Source organism: Cydia splendana, chromosome 11, assembly GCF_910591565.1.
Source record: "Cydia splendana chromosome 11, ilCydSple1.2, whole genome shotgun sequence".
In the NCBI taxonomy this organism is placed as follows: Eukaryota; Metazoa; Arthropoda; class Insecta; order Lepidoptera; family Tortricidae; genus Cydia; species Cydia splendana.
In genome coordinates, this window is record NC_085970.1 from 10,540,693 (window position 1) to 10,558,118 (window position 17,426).

General features: G+C 39.0%; 1 protein-coding gene across 1 annotated transcript; it reads left to right on the forward strand.

Annotated features, from left to right (window-relative positions):
* Positions 1–13,449: 13,449 nt before the first annotated feature.
* On the forward strand, positions 13,450–17,390 carry LOC134794952 (uncharacterized). The gene is made up of 4 exons (XM_063766824.1): positions 13,450–13,570; positions 15,604–15,667; positions 16,550–16,659; positions 17,169–17,390. The coding sequence occupies exons 1-4, from the start codon at positions 13,544–13,546 to the stop codon at positions 17,298–17,300; spliced, it is 333 nt and encodes a 110-aa protein (XP_063622894.1). The 5' UTR covers positions 13,450–13,543; the 3' UTR covers positions 17,301–17,390.
* The last annotated feature ends 36 nt before the right edge of the window (positions 17,391–17,426 follow it).

The following is a 17,426-nucleotide window of genomic DNA, read 5'->3' on the forward strand; positions in this document are numbered from 1 at the left end:
TTAAGTACACGATCAAATAATGTAGGTTAAAGTCAGGTCGTTCTGTGACCTGTGACTGATCCAGACCATTTTGTTAATTGGTCGGTTAACCAATAAATGTTATAAGTACCCAAAAATGATTTTTTTTTTTTATTTACTTTTATTTAAATACCTAAATATACAGACTATAGATGTTATATGTTCTGTGTGAATGCCGGTCTAGTTCACAGTTTAAATTAATAGCAATCAATTGCAATGGCAATCAATTGCGGTGCGACCGGCGGGCCGGTTCAATTAATCGTGTTACGTTTTGTCACTTATAGTCGGCCATTGCTGACACTCGTAAAGGTGAGAAAATATTATATTTCTGGGCCGATTATTTATTTTTGTCGATGTTTTTTTCGTTAGACTCCGATCAAATTTGGTTTGTTTGAACAGCTCCTCATTTTGAGCGGGATAAACATGAAATTACAACTTACCCGAACAAAAAGTAATTTTCCGTTGAGTTAGGTACGAAAGTAATGTAATGTATTTATTTTGGTATTGTGGTAAAAAGTACAGAATTTTTCGAAACTCATTGAAACTGAAAGTTTTTTAGGAGATACGGTGAAATTACGCTTAATACTGTAAAGAAAATGGAACTCTGCCTACCCGATCCCGGCCATCAGGAATCCGTAAAAAAAAAAAAAAAAAAAAAATTTAAACTTTATTTTTAAAATAGAATTAACATACAATTAACTTGAAGAACTAATCTTACATTTTTAAGATTATTAGAACTAAGGGACATGGGGAGCAACCCCTATCAAAATTATTGAACATTACCATTAAGTGTTTTTACATGCTACTGAGTCTTTTTACATTTATCTCTATCAGTGCCTTTTTACCAATAGCCTTAATATTATTAGGTTTCTTATCTATATTTTCAATACACCGTGGTACACCGGCCCCTTTTCGAAAGTAACTTGAAAAAGGATCGATGTAATTAAATGTTAAAGAGAATTTTAACTTTAGATACTGAAATTGTCAATTAATAGTATTCAATAGAACCTTCCACATCTCCGTTTATGGCATTTCAATCAATTGACTGAAATCGTCATATTTTTTAGACTTGATATGATGACCAGCCGGCCGAACCAAGGTGACAATAATCGTTTGCGCTTCGCCATCGAATCGCTTTGTGTCTCTCTGTCACTCTTCCATATTAAGGCTTCGTCCACGGAACCTTTAGTGTGACAGTTGCGTTTCGTTCGCTACGGAGCGTTAGCGATTGGCATGTTCTCTACAGGACCAGAGTAGAATATGACTTTAGAGAAGTACATACTTATACAGTCTGGTTAGCTTGAAATTGCCCACGAAATGTCGTTTCAACATTTATGTACTTATGTACACTCGGGTGCAAAGAAATCGGACCACCCCAGCATTTTCAACATTTTTTCAATTTCTGTAAAAACTGTAAGTGCTACTGTGACATATTGTATACCTAATGAAAGGTTGGCTTTTCCTCTATAAATTGATGTGCCTTTCACAGGTTTACTTTCAATATTTTCAGGCTTTCAGGGCTAAGAACTTTGTCACCCTAAAAATGCGTACTGGAGTGAAACTTATGGGAAAACTGCGATTCTAAGGAAATCAAGGAAAAATTAAAACAATTTTCAGCATTTTAATACCGTGTATTGCCTCCTCTAGCCCTACGACATGCAGTCATACGGTTTTTCATTGATCTTATGAATTTTTTTACAGTGTCTTGAGGGATGCCCGCCCATTCTTCTTCGATCGCAGTCTTTAGCTCCAGTAAGGTTTCAGGGGCGGGATTTCTGGCCCGAATTCTTCTTTTCAGCTCGTCCCAAATGTGCTCGATCGGGTTTAGGTCAGGACTGCGGGCTGGCCACTCCATGACTCTGATGGCGACCTCCTCCAGGTACTCCTTAGTGATCCGGGCTGTATTGCGGCCGAGCGTTATCTTCCATGAGGATGAACTCATCGCCGATATAACCCGCAAATGGGACCACATGATCAGCCAGAATTTCCTCCACGTACCGACGTGCAGTCAAACCACCTGAATTCGGTCTGGTACCTGGCCCTGTGATGAACACAATGTCCGTCTTCGCTTCCAAAGAAATACCAGCCCAGACCATGATTGATCCCCCACCATAAGCAACACGTTCCTCGATGCAGCATTGAGAGAACCGCTCCCCAGGTCTTCGGTAGACTCGTGCCCGTCCGTCATTGCCAAACAAAGTTATCCTGCACTCGTCGGAAAAAAGTACGGGACTCCATTGCTGAAGGGTCCATTCTTCATGTTCGCGAGCGAAGACGTGTCGTTGTCCACGATGTATTGGGGTGAGTTTCGGGCCATTTGCAGCTCTGTGAGCTGTCAATTCCTTCTCCTTCAGTCGTCTTCTAACTGTCCATCGGCTGATAGACACATTCCTGGTCTCTAGGAGCTTCTGCTGAAGCTGAACGGCATTCAGTCGACGATTTCGTAGCGAGGTAATAACGATGAAACGGTCATCTCTCTCAGAAGTGATGCGAGTTCTGCCAGTTCCGGGTCTTCTGGATAACGTGTGATCTACGCGGAATCTCTGGAAGACACGTTGAAACGATGACTTCGATAGGTTGAGTTGTCGAGCCACTGCACGTTGACTAAGCCCTCCCTGCAATAGGGCAACTGCTTGGCCGGCTTCAGTCGAGGTAGTATCCATTTTTCTCCAGTTTTTCCAGGTTCAGGCGATGAGAGTAGTGTTCAGGAAGACGTACCAATCACGAATGATGCATAAACAACGATAATGACTGGTTTTATACCTAATGATAAGCGGTCAATTAGTGCATGCGCTAATGAGGCAGTTGGAGGGGGGTGATGTCCAGGCCCATATTTTGCACAATATCCATCCCCACCCCTGAATATTGATGTCATTTGATAGGGCAGAAAATTATCTACCACGTGGTATTTGAATTATCATGATCGAGCTTACAGTTTTTACACAAATTGAAAAAATGTTGAAAATGCTGGGGTGGTCCGATTTCTTTGCACCCGAGTGTATATTTCTTAATCAAAACCTACACACTAATATAGATTTAAAAACAACACATGAACCCAAAAAGCATCAAAGAATATTCCGCTAATCCGCCCCCATTTCAAAATCCCCAAAAAACATAATCTAGATTTTCAGATTTAAATAAAATGAAAATTACCCTAAGACATTAATCTGTATTCCGGCTTAAGCCGCCCGATTACTCTTTTGCCACAGAAAAAAAAACAGTAAGTGCACTTACGCTAAGTGGATTTGGCAAAGGCCGCGGATTTCCAGTACTGAATCATTCCGTACCGGGTGGAATCGGCTGCGTCCAGATTAGTGATGTGCAACTTCGAGAAAGAAATAAAATGGGGACAATCTTATACAGATGCAACGGTCGAACTAGAGGTACGGTGACTATATATATGTCGGCGGCAGATCGTAGAATCGGGCATATCGAGAATCTAGGAATATCTTTATTCGAGTCGCCAGGCAAATCGTCAAACATTGAGGTTTGAACGATATGGCTGGTAGTCGCTAGTCAGATCATGAAATGCTGGCGTTTCATGATATGCCTAGGAATATTTCGATATGCCCGATTTTACTATCTGCCGCCGACTTACATACGAGTACAACAACACATAGAAAAAAACCACAACTCAAAAACATATGTACGAGTATATGCATGTTTAATACACAATTAAATGCCCTTACTTAACTGGGATTCGAACCCAAGACATTCAGCTTCGTAGGTATGTAAGGCTATGGAGACCAAGCTCCGAGGATTGTAGGGGATCACCGCTTCGCTTATCAATACGGCAGTTCCAACAATCCGGTATAGGGCGAAATTTTCAGGTACCGGTACCGAATACCTACCCACTGGTTTACCACGGCTCATCACTACTCTAGTTATAGCCGGTTATAACCGGTTATTAAGCCCCCGAATTATGGCCGGATACTTGCGCAGTCAAAGTTACTGGTCGGTTTATTTTTGATGGCAGTTTATACTTCCCGAAGTTTGCTTCGAGTGTGCTTTTAACTAAGTTTAAAGTAATAACTAAGTTTAGAGAAATGTTTTTAATTAGGTTTAAGATTTCAGTTAAAGAGAGAGATTAGATATTAATGCGAGCGAGATGTAGGTATATAAAGTAAGTTACGCAGATGTTACCAAAAATGTCTAAGACTGCTAAGGCAGTCGTGGTAGCTTCTTTACATTTCGGCCATTTCAATTGTACCTACGCCTTATTATAGACTGTCTAACGGCCCGGCCACGACTTTGCGCGACCGGCGGCAGAAAGAGACCGAAAGGTCCAATCGCTGTATCTGGCTCCAACCTATGGCTGCCGCCGCCGCCCTCGCCTGTCGCGCAATGTCGTGGCCGAGCCGTAACAGTTTCGCCACGTTCTTTAATCTGTCTATTTAATTCACCATGCAAAAACTTCTAGGGACCGTGCCAAAAAACGTCCGCCGCATTCCAAGTTGTAAATTCAGAGAAAGGGAGGACATTTGTATAAAAAAGACGATCTTTATTAGCCTGAAGACCAATTCTAACGTTCACTTTGGCATCAAAATGATATTTAAATGGTGTAATTTAGTTGTCATCAGACATAGAAGTTTTTGTGGCAAAATAAAGTGATTGACAAAATGAAATATCGACATGTCTGTTATCGATGTTACCTTAACGTTATACTTAGATATTTAATATATTTTTATAAGAAAATAGCTACTGCGAAATACACAACACGTTCGATATCTTCTTCTCTTTTAATATGTTGGTAGTTTTCTATTCTTTTGGCACTATACTACAATTTACGTTTTAATTTTTATGAAATTATGTACTTACCACTTTGTGATTGATTTGCATTATTGAAATTTCTCGGTAACTTACCTACAGCAAGTAGAAGTTACATATTTCAAATACTAATCTAGCTATGACTTATCGGTAACAGATTTATCGATGTTTTGTTTTCTCAAACACTCGTTTTTGCCACAAAAACTTAGAAGTTTTTGTGGCAAAAACGCGCGCGTGAATGACAACCAGACATAGATGTCTGGTTGTCATTCACGGGCGCATATGGCTCGTACTTGTACATGTATTGCTGCAACCGAGACGGACGATACATAAATCATTCAGATATAATTCTGATGTCAGTGTTCGTTCGAATAGGCCTGTAAGTTGGATTCATCTCCTGAACTTTTTTCTAACATTCGTTGTTGAATTTGCGAATACTTAAGTGGTTTTCAACCCTAAAAATACATTTATAGGTATTAACAGACTATATAGTTATGCTAGACCTATAATTATGCTCGTAGTTACTAAATCTCCTCAAAGTTGCAACACGAGACAAAAAGATAAGTAATTCCTCTGGGAGAATTAATGCCGACTAATCCTTATTAAATGCAGTCTCGGGCAAAGGAACTGCACCTTAAATAAGGTATTTTTAATTAGGATCCGGCTTAAAGAGAAACGGTCATGTTAAGGGCAGGTGTATCATGAAATATTAACGTTTTATAAGAAAAATAACCAGAGCCCCTAGTGTACAGTCGCCATCAGATATATCAGAACGGCCAAGGCGCTCACAAATATCTGAACACGCCTCTATTGTCAAGGCGTTAGGGCGCGTGTTCAGATATTATGAACACCTTGGCTGCTCCGATATATCTGATGGCGACTGTACATTTCACAGTAAATTTCATGCAATAGCGTGACGAGCGTTCGCGTTTGCGTTATGTCTATTTTTATATGGTTTTTAGGGTTCCGTACCCAAAGGGGACGGGGGAGGGGACAAAACGGGACCCTATTACTAAGACTCCGCTGTCCGCCCGTCCGTCTGTCACCAGGCTGTATCTCACGAATCGTGATAGCTAGACAGTTGAAATTTTCACAGATGATGTATTTTCTGTTGCCGCTATAACAACAAATACTAAAAACAGAATAAAATAAAGATTTATGTGGGGCTCCCATACAACAAACGTGATTTTTGACCGAAGTTAAGCAACGTCAGGCGGGGTCAGTACTTGGATGGGTGACCGTTTTTTTTTTAGCCGTTTTTTGCATTATGGTACGGAACCCTTCGTGCGCGAGTCCGACTCGCATTTGCCCGGTTTTTTGAACAGCGCGCCAAGCGGGACCTTTTGGAAACTCAAAATCTCATACTAAATGACACTGAACGCAAACGCGTACACATCACGTCACGCTATCGAATGAAATTAACACTAGAGGTACAGGTGATAGACAAAACAGCAAGAATTCCAGCAGGAAGTAAATAGTTAAAAATCATTTATTTACCAAAAATATATATTCAGAGGTATTAATAAACGAAATTAAAAATTAGCTTAGATCTAAAATAGACCCTTGAGACATTGTACCAAGGATGCTGGCGGCATTTCCTCGCTGTATCGCCATGCTGATACGTTGTGCGAGGTAGCCGCCAGCTCTTCGGTCCCCAGTTACGTCAACCAGACACTTCGCGATTTCTGCGAACAACTTGTGCGCGCTGGAACCCCATGGACCGAGAGTTTCAACTCCAAATTGTACAAAATGGTACTCAACCGAGGCTCTTAAATTTGTTACGTTTTAAAATTTCGGCGCTTTCCGCCGCTCCGCCCACTTTTACATTAGTCCGTTGGAGGTGGGATGGTGCCAGTGTGTCTACGTAGGTAGCATCCCACACTAACATCCGTCCCAAGCTCCAAGGAACCAAGGACACCCCATCGGGCCTCTTGCCATCATCCCTGATAATGCCAGTCGATTCAAGAAGAGCAGGCACATTGATGGTGGCAAGAGACCGACGGATTATGTCATTAAGCGACGCATGTCTTATCATTAATTTTTTTTATTTTGACCAAAAAAAAAACATAAAAGCATAATTGCACGACTCGATACTTTAAGGTGGTGAGCCTTAAGTAGAAGTCTTATCTATATTATTTCGGTACCTACTAGAGGATCTGAAGAAACTTAATTAATTTTGTTAACGATATAGCTATAAAACACAGGTGAGTGAACAGAATTTAGTTAATATGTAGGTACTTACTTAATCTTCTCTAACACAGTACCTACTTGTTAATCGAATATACGAGGTGTTCACTTAATTTTTTTAGATAGGTACTTAAGGTTTAAATTTTATAAAATTCGGGTTCAAATCCTGGTAAAGGCATTATTTATGTGTGTCTTTATCACAACGAAATGGGTAAGAATATGTAGCTATATTCAAATTACCACCACAAGTAACCCAACACCACTACCAGTAAAGGCGCACTACAATCGGTGCTCCGAGAAGAAGATCCTTTTTTATCGGTGTGGGAATGCTGTTATGCATCATCCCCCTAGGCCTGAGGTAACCCCATTTTATCCTCAAAAATTGGGTCGGAACATGTCAAGCGTTTATTCGACTAATACGTGAAGTAACCCGTTTAAAATAATTGACCCGTTTATAATTTTCCTGTGATTGCCGAAATAAAGAAATGTGGGTAAATTTGACCGTTATTCTTAGCTAGGAGCTAGCACCTCATGCCGATCTTAAAACGCCATGACTAGCTTCATGTAGAAATCACCGCAAAAATCAATTTTCACACGCCAAATCATTTTCTTGTTTATATAACGAAATATTTGCCGATGGTGTAGTAAATAGAGTTCCACTGGGCCTCTTTAATGATTGAAAAGAACATGAAAAATGAAAGACTGTTTTGCTGGCACGAGAATGCATATACACTGAGGACGTGACTCCAACGGGGTCAGGATATCCTTCGGCGCTGCCAAACGGTCGGGACGTGCAACGGCACCAGTAGATAAAGTCCTGTGGATAAAATAACTTCTGCACGGAAGCTTGCACAGCTCCTGCAGTACCTGCCTAATATTTTAGATAACGGGGCACGTAAAAATATCAGGCAAAATGTTTCTTGTCATCCGTTCATGTCATTAAGACGAAAGGAGACGAATCAGTACATTTTGTTCAGTGGCGCCCTGTCCATTGAACTTTTAGCTTACATAACATAAGCTACATAATTGTTTTGTTACGAAATTCCTTTGTTATATATTAAATACTGTGGCCAACACCAGAAGCCAAAAACAAACACCGAGTTTTATTGTAATCAGACGTATCTTTATTAAAACAAGCTTAAAATCTTATGAATTCTTTGCTGAACAAACGTTCACGAGATGTAGGTGTTTCGCCGGTCGTAACAGCGCCATTAGGTAATCACATCAAAGTAGGCATTTTTAGGGTTCCGTACCCAAAGAGTAAAAACGGGACCCTATTACTAAGACTCCACTGTCCGTCTGTCTGTCACCAGGCTGTATCTCATGAACCGTGATAGCGATGTATTTTTGTTGCCGCTATAACAACAAATACTAAAAAAGGTACGGAACCCTCGGTAGGCGAGTCCGACTCGCACTTGTCGATTTTTAGAGCACCGTACAAAACTTTGTTCACGGTGCTCTTATGGGATCACTTCGGTCTTGCAAATCGGTTATTAGAGCACCGTACAAAACTTTGTTCACGGTGCTCTTATGGGATCACTTCGGTCTTGCAAATCGGTTAAATGCGTTTTTCTCAAAGACCGTTTGATGTAGGTACCTAAAATTTGGAATAGTTATGGCAAGTACCATCACTAACACTGTGAATAAGTCAAAACTGCTTATTTCTGATTTTAGGGGGAAATTTAGGGGGTTGAGAGGGGTAGCTTGATTTTTTTTTTATTTGTAAGAATCGTGTGGGGTACCATTAGAAAGCTTGCAAAAAATTGAGTCGATGGACTGATTATGACTTCATTTTAGAGTGCAATAGTTTCGATAAAAAATGCATTTAAAGTTGCAAGTTTTCATACAAAAATTTTCACCTCTGTCCTGGCGATTTTCGCGAAAACTATAGCTAACAGGCAGCTGACCAGTCAATACCCAACTTAAAGAAGCATGGAGACGGCGGGAAAATTATCAGCTTAACTTTATCTTTATTAGTTTTTCAACTGCAGCCTGATCTTTGGTTGCTTAGGGCTAGCTAACTGATGCTTACACTGGTCATTTCATATTAGGAAGTAGTTTTTGCGAGAAAGATCCTTAGTTAAAACTTTGGCATTGAAATTTATGACTTATGTCTTTGATACAAAGTTTAATTCTGCTTGCTTATTTTTGTGGGATATTTTTTTTTTCTGAATAGCCTACTATAAGTATGAGAGAGATCTACAAAATACAACCTTATTATATTGCAAATAAGTTTAAATTTCGAACAGGCTTTCCAACCAATTGACTATCTCAATGTGCCCAGTAAGAATCATATTTATTATTGCAGTTTATCTGAAAAAAAAACAAATTAAGAATTCCGTTCTTCACTGTCGTTGTGTTTTTTTTTTTACAATAGAGCACATAGAGTTAGTAAGGCGTATAGAGAACGGTGCTCTGAACACCGTAGTCTTGACTTCGTGCTTGGCCAATTATTTAAAACAAGGAAGATGCACTGCGTATGATATCACAATAATATCAATTTTCCATGTTCAAATCAGGGACCGTTACCGGTGTAACTAAAAATCAAAATATCTCATAGCTTTCACATTATTTCTTTGATATTATAGAATATAGTAGGTTTTTGGTAAGGATAATGATTGATCAAATTAGTTATACAAACAAGATACCGAAATTGAATACCGGTTAATTTGTATAATAATATACCGGTATTCAGTCCCTGGTTCAAATAGACATCCTATATTCAAATTAATAATGAACTCTGTGCCTTTCCATGTTGAATAGGTGCTACTTTCACAATACGTTCTCAAAAGCGATATGGCGGAAACATTCGCGGCACAATAAAAACATTCACAATAATATACTTAACTCATTGTTAAGTAAACTCATGGTAGCTACTGAAAACTTTTAATAAAGCCATGGGAATATTTGACTTTCCCTCGCATTGTTTCTAAAAAACAAATATGGAAATGAAATTGTGTCTACATTTCGGGCCAAGTGTACCTAATTTGATAAAGCAAAAACAGTGTTCAGCGCTGGATTGCGTAATTCAATTCAAGCGTGCGCGTTCATTTTAATTAATGCTTGTTTTTGCTGCTGTATTGATAATATTATTTACAGTACATATGGTCCTATTTTCCCGCACTAGTGCGTAAAATAACACTTTTCGTGCGTAGGTATGTCAAAAGTTTAAAGGGCCATATGTACTGTAAAACGTTGTACGATACACGTGCGAATAGGGAATTCACAACTCGTGTCGATTTAAAACACTCCCTTCGGTCGTGTTTTAATTTATCGCCACTGGTTTCGAATTTCCTCTTTTCCGCACTTGTATCGTAAATAACTATTATGTGTTACGTTGCAGTAAAGCTCTCCATCTTTTTCAAAATAATAAACATTCTAATTAATTCTCATTTATTTTTACAATAAATGTACTTACCTACTACCAAAAGTTCTTTAGCAATGTTGAAAATATTTATAACGTTAAGGTAATATCGATAACAGACATCGGTCGGGATGTCGGTATTGACATGTCTGTTACCGATGTTACCTTAACGTTATAACTTTTCTGGTAAAAAAGAGGGCCTTTTTTTACCAGAAAAGTTATATGCCTAATTAATTATATTACTTGTACGGCAATAAGATACGGCCCACTTGTACCATGCCACTACCCCGGGGTTTAGTGGTTAAACCGTTAACCCGGTGTCAAAATGTACTGGTAACCATGGTAACTCCAGGGTTAACCGATTAACCCCGGGTTAGTGGAATGGTGCAAGTGGCGCTTAACCTATTTAGTAAAATGTACTTAATAACTTCCACTCTTATATCCCTGGGTAAGTCTAGGTATCGTAATTATGTTAATTTGTTAAAGCCTGAGGGCCTACCGCGAACCACGTTCGACGTGTTGCCTAATTGTCACACTTACGTACGAATTTACAAGTGCAACAGAGAGGCAACACGTCGACCCTCTGCCTTTCGCCGCGAATTCGTGCCTTAATATCATTCCGGTTGAAGTTTTTTGAACGCAGAATATTCGGTATCGAATTTTTTTAGGAATTCCGTTTCATATCAGTAGGGTTGCTACAGTAAATAATATAATATAAATAATATATACATACAAGAGTATATAAATAGTCTGGCAAGCCAGCGTTGTCAGTAGAAAACGGCACTAAATCTGACAAATGTAGGCGCGAAGAATCGGTTTCCCATAAAAAAATGAAACTTCGCGCTTTTATCTACTGATAAACTGCCGTATTCAAACTTCAAGATATTCACAAGAGACGACACGTACTACATCCATTCTAGATACGTTATAGTTTAGATATCAACTAGTTGTCTTTTGCAGCGCAATTCTGGCAACCAATGTCACTTTTACGTTAGATGGCGTAAGATATCTATTAGATGTGAATTGGATCTCTAAGTCATATCCTGAGGAAATCGTTCAAGAGTATCGCCAGAATCGCGCAAATGTCATATTTGACAGGTTAGATCTTTAAACATATCGTTATCATATCTTGGTGATGTCTAAAAGATATCTAATAGATGTCTATTTCAAAATCCGAATCGGGCCCAAAGTTGGCTTGCCAAAGTATATTCATTAACTGCTATTAACGGTTACATTGTTTGCTAATATAATTGCTAAAAAATACATTTTAACCACCATATGTTTTTATAAAAAAAAAACATACAACCGAATTGATAACCTTAAAATTAACCTTAAAAAATGACGATGACGATGACGATGTGTACCTACTTTTATTTACATTGATACTGGCTAGAGATATTTCTTGCCTACTCTTTATATATTTTCACCTAACTTGGTTAGCGCAACGAACTAGTTATACCTATTAATATTGACTTTCTAAATATCATAAATACTAAAACCATATAATGGCAACCCTACAACACCTTTGGCACTAGGTGCACACTGCACAGCGCGTACACAGTTAGCCGTAAGTGAGCCACTACTCAATTTTCCTTCACTCCGCCATCGTCAAAGCGAAAATCATACCGGCTCTAAAAAATCTAGCACAGCTTTTTTACACTGAAAAGGCTGCATCGAAATTCTATTTTCCAATCACTATTTTTAGGTTCTACGATTTTGTTATTTCTGGATATTTGGTAATTATTGCGGACCGACGCTGGTATTGTTAATTTTATAACTTACCTATATTATAAATATAAAAGTGTGTGATTGGTACGAGTAGGTATGTTATTATAAGTGTCACAAAAATCTTTAGTTAATATTGAATTGCTACAAATACGACAGTACTTAATTATATTTCGTTTTTTTAGCATTAGAAAAAAGGTAAAAAATCATGACGTGTCTTTTTATTGAAAAACACAGTTGAAAAATAAGTCACGCCAAATATGTAACAATTATGAATCATATCCCTTGAAGTGGCGGTCAACCCCAGAATGGTCGCATCGAAAAGCAGTAAACTGGCGGCCCACTACTCACGGGTCGATGCGAAAACCAGTAAACTATCGGCCACCAGTGAGTAGTTAATGAGGTGTTGCCGTATTTAGAGGTGAAATTAAACGCATTTAAGTATAGTTACGCTCTTCTAGCGCCCAAAATTAGGTAGCGAGTTAGAAAAAGATAGCTTACCGTAAGAATCACAAAAACACTTGGTATAAAATTTGCTGGTGAGAACCATTCATTCGGGAGCGACCGCCTAGTGCGAGTTCAGTCTTGATTGTTTGTAAGGTTATTTTGCAAAAATAATTGTATATTAGCTCGCTTTTAATGATTTAATCTTAAAAATAATAGTCTTACTTTGATAATTAAGTAGCAATTACCTCCAATCATCAATTTGTTTTATGGTAGTAGTCATTTTTAACAAGGAAACTGGAAAACTGTCATTCTTCCAGAGTTTGATTAGGCCTGGTCCAATGTATAAATATTATAATAATTTAAATGCCTATTTCAAATATTCAAATAATATAATACTATATTCAAATAGCCTATTTAACGCTGATTCTAACGATATGTGATATTAAATACTTTCAAATGTAGAAAAGCTTCAATCGACAATATTGTAAAATTCGCTTAATCTGCGCTGACCACCCATCGGGGCCCCGCCACGTAACTGCTTTTGCGCAAATCCGCGGCGCCACTTGACTACTTTTTGCGTTTTCGCTGGCGCCACTTGAAGGGATATACGATTATTTACATTCTTTTGCTTTCATAAGTAATAGTAACTGATTTTTAAAAAGCGTTTTATAATTAAAAGACACTTCAAGATCGCGTAGTCTTTTTCTAATGCTAAAAAAACGAACTATAGGTCAAATATGTAATTTCCAAAAAAAAATGTAATCCTGACCTTGGGAAATATTAATAATTAGATCTTAGGAAAGGTTACTTTTAAAAATGCACCTACCATTAATATATTTTTCGAAATTTTTAACAAAAACCAGACTTCGTGAGAATTAAAAATTCAAAATCAATCAATCTAATCAAATGTCTTATTACTCATATTAATTAGTCAGTAATTGGTAATAAATCAATTAACTATGCGGCAGTGAAAATCACAATTAGTTTTTAACTTATTCGTTATACTATCAACAAATTGTAAACACCGGTATAAAAATGAAATTTCTACATTTCTATACTCTGGTAAGATTTTAGTGTTATCTTAGCGATAGTAAAACGGTTTTTTTTTTAGTAAAAGGCTTCAAAAATTGTCTTTTTTTATTACTGATAAACTAATAGCTAAGTATCTCGTCGTACATACGGAGTTATATAAAAAATGTTTACACTAAATGATAATTTCCGATTGACCCAATGAATGTTTGTACTTAAGACAACAAGCATTTGCAATAATAGATTATGCAAACTTCCTTTTACTAAATCAAAACATTCAGGGCCAAGAACCCGACTGTCGGGTACACTGTTCGTAGCGACTACGCGCTACATACGGCGAAACCGTGGCTACGCGCTACGAGCGTAACCCGTAGCACTTAGTGGCAATGAATGTGTTAATTATACACCGAACATTCTTCTCGTGCCTGGTACGTCTTAAAAGTCTGAAAACGTCGCCATTGGCAAAATCCCTCCTGCCAAAACACACAAGAGGGGAAAGTAGGGTGACCAAATGTCCCGTATTTTACGGGATGTCCAGTATTTCAAGCACGATATTTTCATTGTCCCGGCCCGGGAAAGCCATAATTAAAAATGCAAGTACATAGCTGATCTAATGATGTAGTCCGCAATCAGGGCCGGATTAACCCTAAGTCAAAGTAGGCAACTGCCTAGGGGCCCCGCCTCGGCTAGGGGGCCCGGCGGCTCAGCGCGCACCAAAAAAAATTTTGTTCCATAGGGTCAAAATTCATGAGTACATTTTTTATTCTTATAATAATGAGTATGCTTTGTTTTTGTTTTTTTTTCGATCCATTCTTTAAATTAATGAAATACTTACTGCAATAAAATTTAAGCAATACGTTACAGTTTACGGGGCGTATTCTGCGTACCTGTTGTAAAGTTGTAATAATAGGGGTTTTCAGGAAAAATGGTTCACTTTTTCTCGAACAACCAACAACTTTTGGGTTATTTCGACTCAGAATCACGAGGACTATTGTTAAAACAAAGAAAAAGAAAGAAGACGAACGTCTCCCCAGTTTTTCATAGGAATGCTCGACCTTCAGCCTCACTTTTTACCTCAATTTACCCATTGGTTTGTACCATCTCTACTTCAGAGTCGCCTTTGGCCTCGCTGCGCCAAGCTCGGCCTGCGGTCTCGCTTTTTAATACAATGGACAGTGGTTCGTGTCTGTGCTCAACTATTTATCCTGAAGCCTGATGAAGCACGGCTTTGACTTCGCATGAAGGCTCGCCTCACTGGGGCACTTCGGACTTTTAGGCTCAGATGAAGATCAATACCCGGCCTTTTAACAAGCTTTCATAATTTGCGATATAAGTAGTTAAAAAAAAATTCGCGCTCGCTGCGCTCGCGTTTATTTTTGGTTCCTTAGTTGACCCTGTATCATCTACATGTTAGCTTGACTGGTGTATGAATAGAGGTAAACCAAAAAAAGCCTGCAATGATTTTGATAGCATAAGCAGTGCAAGTGTTATTTATATGTCATAATTGTATAGAAGTTTTGACGTTTAAATGACACTAGCACTGCGAGTGCACTTATTTCCCTGTACTGAATATGTTGTGTGCAGAATTGACTGTAGGGGGCCCCGAGCCTCGCACTGCCTAGGGGCCCCGACATGCTTAATCCGGCCCTGTCCGCAATACACCATTTAGGTCCACATTGAGTTTATGGTCATAAAAACCAACCGCGTCAAAAGATTTTGGTGTCTTAATTTAAGATTCCTCTGCCATGATTTCTTTCGGTTTTTTATTATATAGATATTGAATGAAATGAAAACATAAAAATAGCATTTTATTATATTTTGGGATGAGACGCATAAAACTTTTGGCCCACTGTGATACTTAACCCGTAGATTTTCCAAAACACGTTAGGGCCGGTACAGACGGACTGCAACCCGACTGCAACTTGCATCGGAACCGCACGCCGGCGTTGCAGTTGGCGTGCAGTTCCCATACAAATAGCAGTCGGGTTGCGGTCCGTCTGTATCGGCCCTATGTCTGCAATAAAAACATATTAATAATCTTTTCACGCAACTTGTTTCTTTTTCAGCTGTTTACTTTATTAGTAAATTTGTTGTACTGCATTTGTCAGGAGGATATACTAAATGACTGGGGTATGTTTTTATATATATACTCTGTATCTCTAGGTTTTTTTTTTAGCCTACTTTGGTGTCCCACTGCTGGGCAAAGGCCTCCCCTCGTTTTCTCCACTCGACCCTGTCATCGGCATTTTCCCACCATTTGGGGCAGAATGCGTCCAAGTCGTCCCGCCATCTCCTTTTCGGTCTGCCTAAACCCCGACCTGCACCGTCTATTGTGTTCCGTGGAACCCACTCAGTAATCATTTTGGCCCACCTTTCTGGGTGCATGCGGCAGACATGTCCAGCCCAGTCCCACTTAAGCTTAGCGGTCTTGACGCCTACATCTACAACTCTAGTTTTGGAGCGTAGTTCCGTGTTTCTGATTCGATCAGTTCTGCCAACACCTAGTATACTACGCTCCATCGCACGCTGGCAAACCTTGAGTTTAGATTTTAGAGCCTCAGTTAATGACCAAGTTTGTGCACCGTAAGTTAGGATGGGCAGGATGCACATGTCAAGGAGTTTGCGCTTAAGACACAAGGGAAGGTCGCCCTTCATTAGCGCTTTCATGGACCAGAAGCTCTTCCAGGCGTTCCCGATACGTCTATCGATTTCGATAGACCGCCTGTTCTCGAAGGATGCTATCTGGCCCAAGTAAACGTACTCGTCGACATATTGTATATCTCTAGGTATTTAAATAAAAGTAAACATACAATTTGTACACTTTCGGGTAGTTATAACATTTATTGGCAGTGGCGGATTTGCCGTAAGGCCCAGTAGGCCCGGGCCTGGAGCTGCAAGATTTTCAGGGGCGGCAGTCTATAGATAAGATGGGTGCTGAGTAGGGGCGGCTAGTAGTTACTAACGACGAACGAATAAAAAAAATTCAGTAGTTAGTTAAGCACTTTGTTACAGTAAATTCCAACAACTGCCTCCCAAACGCGCCGGTGGACCTCGACTTCTGCACATGCCAGTGTTCCGAAGTAACTACCGCCCTTCGCTCTTCGCCGGACTTACAATTGGAGGTTACCCTTATTTTACCTAGTCTGTTATCTTAGTTTATTAAACCCTAATGGTCTTAGGCTGACATGAAGAAACACAATGATGTTGACAGCTCTAGCTGTGCGCGGGAACGCAGACGTTGCGTTCGGAAACCTGATACTAAATTTTGAATTCTCGTTGAGAAATTTTAACGTTTACTCTGAATATTCATGGTCGGAGCGCATTTGTGCAGCGTAAAAGTAACTACATAGTATGTATATAGTTATAATTATATAAATACTGATATAGGTTATATGTGACGTTCCACGAGAAAAGGTACCTTATGTCGGCTGGCGCTTGCGTCGCATAGCACCGCAATAGTATTAGAGCGACGTTAACAATAGCGTAAACGCCAACCGCCATAAGGCACCTTTACCCTTGGGTCACATATGTTCATATATGGGTGTTTTCTATATGTATAATTTGTAATATGTGCATTTATTACATGATGTAAATTGTATAAAAAAATATGTATAATATTATCTGTGTACAGGTTTCAAGAAGGCTCCAAAATAGGCGAAGGAAAGGGGAGAAAACTACCTCTTCAGATGAATCATCTACTATAATGCCCTACACCCCAGGGGTTATGAAGTGCTGGGAGACCTGCGTTGATACTCTAATTTAATTCAATAAATGTATAAAAAAAAAATTTCGTAGTGATGAAATGTTAAGTAAGGAAAAGGAGTTCAAAATTTAAAGATTAAGGCCCATTTAGACGGTTGTTGATGGACGATGAAAAGTCTTTTTTGAT

Coding starts and splice junctions, on each gene's coding strand:
- LOC134794952 (XM_063766824.1), top strand. CDS start 13,544: ATGAAATTTCTACATTTCTATACTCTG. Junction 13,571..15,603: donor TTCTACATTTCTATACTCTG/GTAAGATTTTAG, acceptor TTTCTTTTTCAG/CTGTTTACTTTATTAGTAAA. Junction 16,660..17,168: donor CGCCGGACTTACAATTGGAG/GTTACCCTTATT, acceptor ATCTGTGTACAG/GTTTCAAGAAGGCTCCAAAA.